Source organism: Chrysochloris asiatica, unplaced genomic scaffold, assembly GCF_000296735.1.
Source record: "Chrysochloris asiatica unplaced genomic scaffold, ChrAsi1.0 scaffold00041, whole genome shotgun sequence".
NCBI lineage: Eukaryota > Metazoa > Chordata > Mammalia > Afrosoricida > Chrysochloridae > Chrysochloris > Chrysochloris asiatica.
The window spans coordinates 994,354-1,000,047 of NW_006408559.1; the positions used below are offsets into that span (position 1 = coordinate 994,354).

General features: G+C 55.0%; 1 protein-coding gene across 4 annotated transcripts in view; it reads right to left on the minus strand.

Annotated features, from left to right (window-relative positions):
* Positions 1 to 3,115: 3,115 nt before the first annotated feature.
* Positions 3,116 to 5,694, minus strand: part of IMPDH1 (IMP (inosine 5'-monophosphate) dehydrogenase 1) — an 18,765-nt gene continuing 16,186 nt past the window's right edge. For 3 of the 4 annotated variants that reach the window (XM_006861108.1, XM_006861105.1, XM_006861107.1), the window contains 5 exons: positions 4,999 to 5,142; positions 4,770 to 4,914; positions 4,405 to 4,548; positions 4,231 to 4,314; positions 3,254 to 3,275 (listed from right to left, as the gene is read on the minus strand). In XM_006861108.1, the coding sequence (XP_006861170.1) occupies positions 3,254 to 3,275; positions 4,231 to 4,314; positions 4,405 to 4,548; positions 4,770 to 4,914; positions 4,999 to 5,142 (539 nt within the window). Of the gene's footprint in view, positions 3,276 to 4,230; positions 4,315 to 4,404; positions 4,549 to 4,769; positions 4,915 to 4,998; positions 5,143 to 5,694 lie in introns of all 4 variants that reach the window. The other variant, XM_006861106.1, reaches the window with a different exon arrangement.

Here is a 5,694-nt window from a genome sequence, read left to right on the forward strand (position 1 = left end):
ACCCTAATTCCTAACTGAGTGGTTTCCTGTGTGGTCTTCTAAACTGATAAACAAGACAGTTCAAGCCAGATTCAGAAGAGGACTTAGAAGCAGGCATATCTTTGTTGATGTCTGCTGGACCTCTGCTGACAAATACCAGAAAGATGTTGACTTCTATACTAGTGACTAAATGAAGGCATTCAACTGTGTGGTCATAACCAACTGTGGATAACTTTTCAAAGAACGAGAATTCCAGAACACTTGTTATCATGCAGAGTTCTGGTGTGGTGCTGTAGGATAAGAACTGGACTGCAAGGTTGATTTGAACCACAAGGTCGGTGGTTCAAACTCACCAGCCACTCCTCAGAAGCCCTATACAGGGTCTCTTAAGAGTCAGAACCAACACAATGGCACTTAACAAAGCTTACGCTGTGGGTTAATGTGTCAGACTGCAAAGCCGTTTGAACTGCAAGGTCGGCAGTTCAAGCTCACCAACTTCTCGGAAACCCTATACAGGGCTGCTATGGGTCGGAACCGACTCAACAGCACTTAACAACAATACACAGACTATATAAATGACTAGAGGCAGTCATTTTACTGTTTTATAACCAGGGAAGGTGTGTGTCAGTGTTGTATCTGTTCATCATACTTACTCAATCTGTATGCTGAGCAAATAGTCCCAGAAACTGGAACATGAGGGAGCTTTCACATTTTTCATGAAGAAATTTCATTATTTTTAATTCCATTTTCCTATAAACTTTTTGAAGGCCCCTCATGGTGTGGCGCTGTGGGCTAATGCATCAGACTCCAAAGTCGTTTGAACTACAAAGTCAGTGGTTCAAGCTCACCAACTGCTCCTTGGAAGCCTTATACGGGTTGCTATGGGTCAGAACCGACTTGACGGCACTTAACAACAACATATATAACGTGGAACTCATTAAAAAAAAAAACAACTTATTAACAACCTGTGATATGCGGATGACACAACCTTGCTTGCTAAAAGCAAGGAGGATTTGAAACACTGCTGTAGTTCAAAGACTACTTCCTTCAGTATGGAATACATTTCAACATAACCAGAACCACTAAGCAACATCATGATAAATGGAGAAAAGGCTGAAATTGTCAGTGATCTAATTTCACTTGGATCTACATTCAACACCCATGGACAGAGCAGTCATGAAATCCAAGGATGTACTGCGCTGGGCAGATCTGCTGCAAAAAACCTCTTTAAAATGTTAAAGAGCAAAGATGTGATTTTGAGGAGTAAGGTGAATGTGAACCAAGACAAGTTATTTTCAATCACCTCACATACAGAACTGGACAATGAATAGGAATACCAGAGAACTGACGCATTTGAATATATTATAGACTGACAAAACTTGGCAGACATACAACCAGAATGCTCCTTAGAAGTGAGGCTGGCAAGTCTTTGTCTCATGTACTTTGGATGTTATCAAGAAGGGCCAGTTCCTGGAAAAGGACCATGCTTGATAGAGGGTCAGTGAAACAGTCAGACCCTTACTAGGTGGACTGACACAGTGGCTGCAACAATGGGTTCAGACATAATTGTGAGGATGGCACAGGATCAGGGAGCCTACATGGAGTTGTAAGAAATCGGAACTGACTTGATGGCACCAAACACCACCACAAAACAAACCACAAACTGTGGCCTTCTTTGTGGCCCATCCTCTCTTCCTCTGGGATCCTGGTTCCTTCTCCTCTCAGCAGGTCGCCACCCTTAGGTGCTCCAGGGACTAAAGGCTCCTTGGGACTCCCATTCACTTAGCAACAGCTCTAGTGACAGGTTATTAAATGGGCTCTGAGCCCACCCAACAGCCCTGCTTTCCATCCAGCTCCCTGCTTTCCATTCCTACAGACACCACGGCTTAAGACTGGCCCCAAACACTGTCCAAGTGCTGTCAGAGGGGCCTGGGAGACAGTGGGGTCAGCACAGTGTGTGGGACCATGGCTTCAGGAGCTCTCCTCACAGTGATGGGGGTGTCCCACCTCTTCACAACCCCCCATCCCTGCCAGAAGAGCCTTCAGGCTGCCTTCCTTACTTATGCCTGTTGGAGTGATGTGTGCTCATGGCAACAGCATACTCACTGTCCAGTGACAACTTGGGCCTTGGGCCCTCAAGTCTGGGGGGGTGTCCAGCAGCCTTGGTGTCAGCACTGTCCCACCACGAGGGGTTTGGGGCTCACTTCCTGCTTCTTGTCCACAGGTGTGTCTCAGATGATAGGCCCTCGGGCCCTGGGCCCTGCAGTTAGGGCCACAGCTCTGCTTTACTTCCGCCTGTGCCCTGGCTGCACCGTACGGCATTATGAGGATGCACTGGGTGTTTTCTGGCAGCAGCCCGTGAGGCCCCCAACACTTGTCTTCTACAGCCATGACGACCCACTCTGCGACACCGTCCTCCTGCGGGAGCTGCTGGCTAGCTGGCGACAGGCGGGCACACCTGTGTGGGCTCAAGGCTGGGAGGCCTCCCGCCACGCAGCCCACCTGCGTCAGCACCCCCTTGAGTACCGAGAGGCCCTCGTCACCTTCCTGGGGAGGCTGGGCCTGGCCTCTCTCCCAGCCCGGCTCTGACACGGCCTGGGTCACTGTTCACCAGGGTGGGACAGAGGCAGAACAGTCGAGGCACTGAGACCTGCTTGATTTATTCAGATTATTTAATATACAACGATGCCAATGTGACCCCAAAGTGTGCAAAGTTAAAGCCTTCGACTGCAGCTGAGAGGAGAGGGCAGGGATGGTACACTTAGGACAGTAGAGGCAGGAACGACAGGTAGGCAGTCCAGGTAGCCCAAGGCCCCAGGGGAAGGGGGCAGAGACCTTCCCCTGGCCTGGGCCAAGAGCCCAGAAGTGCCACATGGCTGAGAGGGGTGCAGCCCAGGAGGGGCCAGAGGCAGGGCCAGGAGAGCACCATTTCCTGGGGAGGTGGGGAGTGCCCTATGGGAGAAGCCAGGAGGGGCCACCTGCCCAGGGTGTGAGCCAGCTGGAGCAGGCTGCGCCAAGAAAGACCTGAGGCAGGCACAAGGCCTGAGAGCCTGGGCAGCGGGGCTTGGGGGCAGGAGGTGGGGGGCAGCCTGGCCCAGGAACACTCCTGACAGTGAGGGTGCCTGGGGACCCCTTGTCCCCGCCTCTCTCCCTGGACAGGAGCTGGGGAACCTGTAGTGCAAATCTGTGGGCCGCTCAGCTATGGAGGGAGGCTGGACCCAAAGGAGGGCCGGGAGACACACCCCCTCCGCCGCCTCGGCCTCCACCGCTGTCCTCAGTACAGCCGCTTCTCATAACTGTGGGGACAAGGCAAGAGGGCACGAGGTAGTGGGCATGTGGACGAGGCCCCCTTCCCAGATCCCCTCGCCCAGGCCTGGGCCACCAAAGCCCCTGCCTGGGCCCTGGACAGTGGGCAGGGGAAGGCAGAGAACTGGGCCAGGGCCCCCTGAGGAGCAGTGTGGCATCAGTGCCTGGCTGGAGCACGGCCGGCCTCACACCGTCCTAGCACCGAGCCTCTGCCGCTCTGGGTCTCCCCAGCCCCTCTGCCTGGATCCCTGGCAGTCCTGGGTCCTGTCCCAGACAGGCAGCTTCAGGCCTGTGGTCATGGGCACCTTGCTACATCCCGAAAGGAAGGGGGCTGAGGGCGGGGCACAGGAGACCCCAGTCCCAGAGTTTACATCCCATGATGGCACCCCAGTGCCGCCCCTAACCCCCCTCCCACCCCACAAGCCAGGGTCCCACCCAGACGGCCCCTGCTCTACTCTACACCTGGCCCGGGCAGCGCGGTTACTTACACGGCAGAAAGGTATAGCTATGGGAGGGGGGCAGAAAGAGACACAGGTTAGATGGCCACTGTGCTGGGGAGCCAGACCTTTGGCCAGGGTGGGCCATGCGCCGGGCACTACTGCTGTCCCTCACTCTGAGCCCGTCCAACCGCCCCAATGCTGGCCCTGCACCCATCTCTCTGCTCTGCTGTCTGCCTGGTGCCACCGCCACCAAGCTTTTGAGCAATCAAAGGCCTGGAGCCAGTGGGGCTGGCTAGTGGTCATACCTCCCGTGCCCTGCTCGGGGAGAGGCCCGAGGGGAGGGGAGGAGCCTGCCTGCAGGGGCCAAGGGCCAGGGTTCAAGGGTGGGGGCAGGCTGTAGCAGCCACTGCCCTCAGTGTTCGGGGGTCCCGGAAACTCAGCGCTGCTCTGAGCCATGGTCTCCCACTGCCCACCTGGTAGGGTGCAGGGACCACCCCACACTTACGAGTGCAGACCGTGGACACCGCCCTCAATCTGAGCCGACATGGTCCGCTTCTCAAACTTGAGCTCTCCTGAGTACATCATGGATCTGACAGGTAAATGGACGGGGCAGGTCAGGGGCACAAAGGAAAAGAGAAGGAAAGCAGCCGGAAGATTCCAGAAGCTTCCCTGCACTCACCGCAGGATAGACAGGCTCCGCGCGCCGATGTCCTGGCAGCCATGCTGAATGCCTGCGATGAGGTAGGGCACAAACTTCTGGATAGAGCCTTTATCCTGGATAGAGCCCGAGACACCTTGCGCAATCTTCACCTTGTCCCCCTCGCTGCGGAAGGGTGGGGACAGTGAGCCAGAGTCCCCCTACCTCTGAACAAGCAGAGTGGGTGCCACCCAGAAGGTCCCCCCAAACAGCCATGTGCTGGGCTACAGCATTACAAAACATGGATTCTGAGTCAGGTGGCCCAGGTACTGGTCCAGGTCGGCTACTTCTGGGACCGACTATAAAGTCAAGGCATGTGGGCGAGGGCTGGGGCTCAGGGCAAGCACCTGAAGTATCGCTTCTGGCTGCTGCTGCTCTTCTCCATGGCGTCCAGGGAGCCCATGCCCCGGTACTTCTTGAGCCGCACTCCATCTGAGAAGAAGTATTCCCCGGGAGCCTCTGTGGTGGCAGCCAGCAGGGACCCCATCATCACTGCAGAAGCCAGGGTTAGTTAGTGCCTGCTGTTCCAGAACCCACATTCTATCCACCCAATTCCCAGAAGACACCCCCCCTTACCTGTGGAGGCGCCAAGGGCCAGGGCTTTGACCACATGGCCCACGGTCTGGATACCGCCATCAGCTATGATAGGCACACCAAAACGCCGGGCATACTCGGCCACCTTATACACGGCAGTGCCCTGGGGCCGGCCACAGGCCATCACTTTGGAGGGAAATGGAGGGGCAGGGACAAGACAGAGATGTGTCAGCAACAGTCCGGATCAGCCCTTTCCCAGGCCTCCACCTCCAGGAGACAGGCACCAAATCAGTTGTGCCTCTGAGTAAGGGCAACCCCATGTATGTCCACAGGGTACTCAGTGACTGATGTTTGGGAAGTAGATCACCTTTCTCCCAAGGTGCCTTGGGGTGTATTCAGACCACCAACCTTTGAATTTGTAAACAGGCAATAAAAATTCCACCTCCAAAAAAAATGACAATCACTCCAGGGAACTGGGTCACACCACCCATGACAGCTCTGTAGGGAACTCTGAAGGGGGGCAGAGAGTCCTTCAGAGTGTGACACGGCCCCAGACCAGGGCACCAACTCAGACCTGCTGGACTCAGCCTCACCCGCTCTCAACAGCTGCACAGAATCCTCTCTGAGGCTTTTATTTGCAAAGATTGTTATTAGGGTTAGGGATTTAGGATCCCCGTAAGGAAAATTGTTATTAGGGTTAGGGATTTAGGATCCCCGTAAGGAAAATTGTTATTAGGG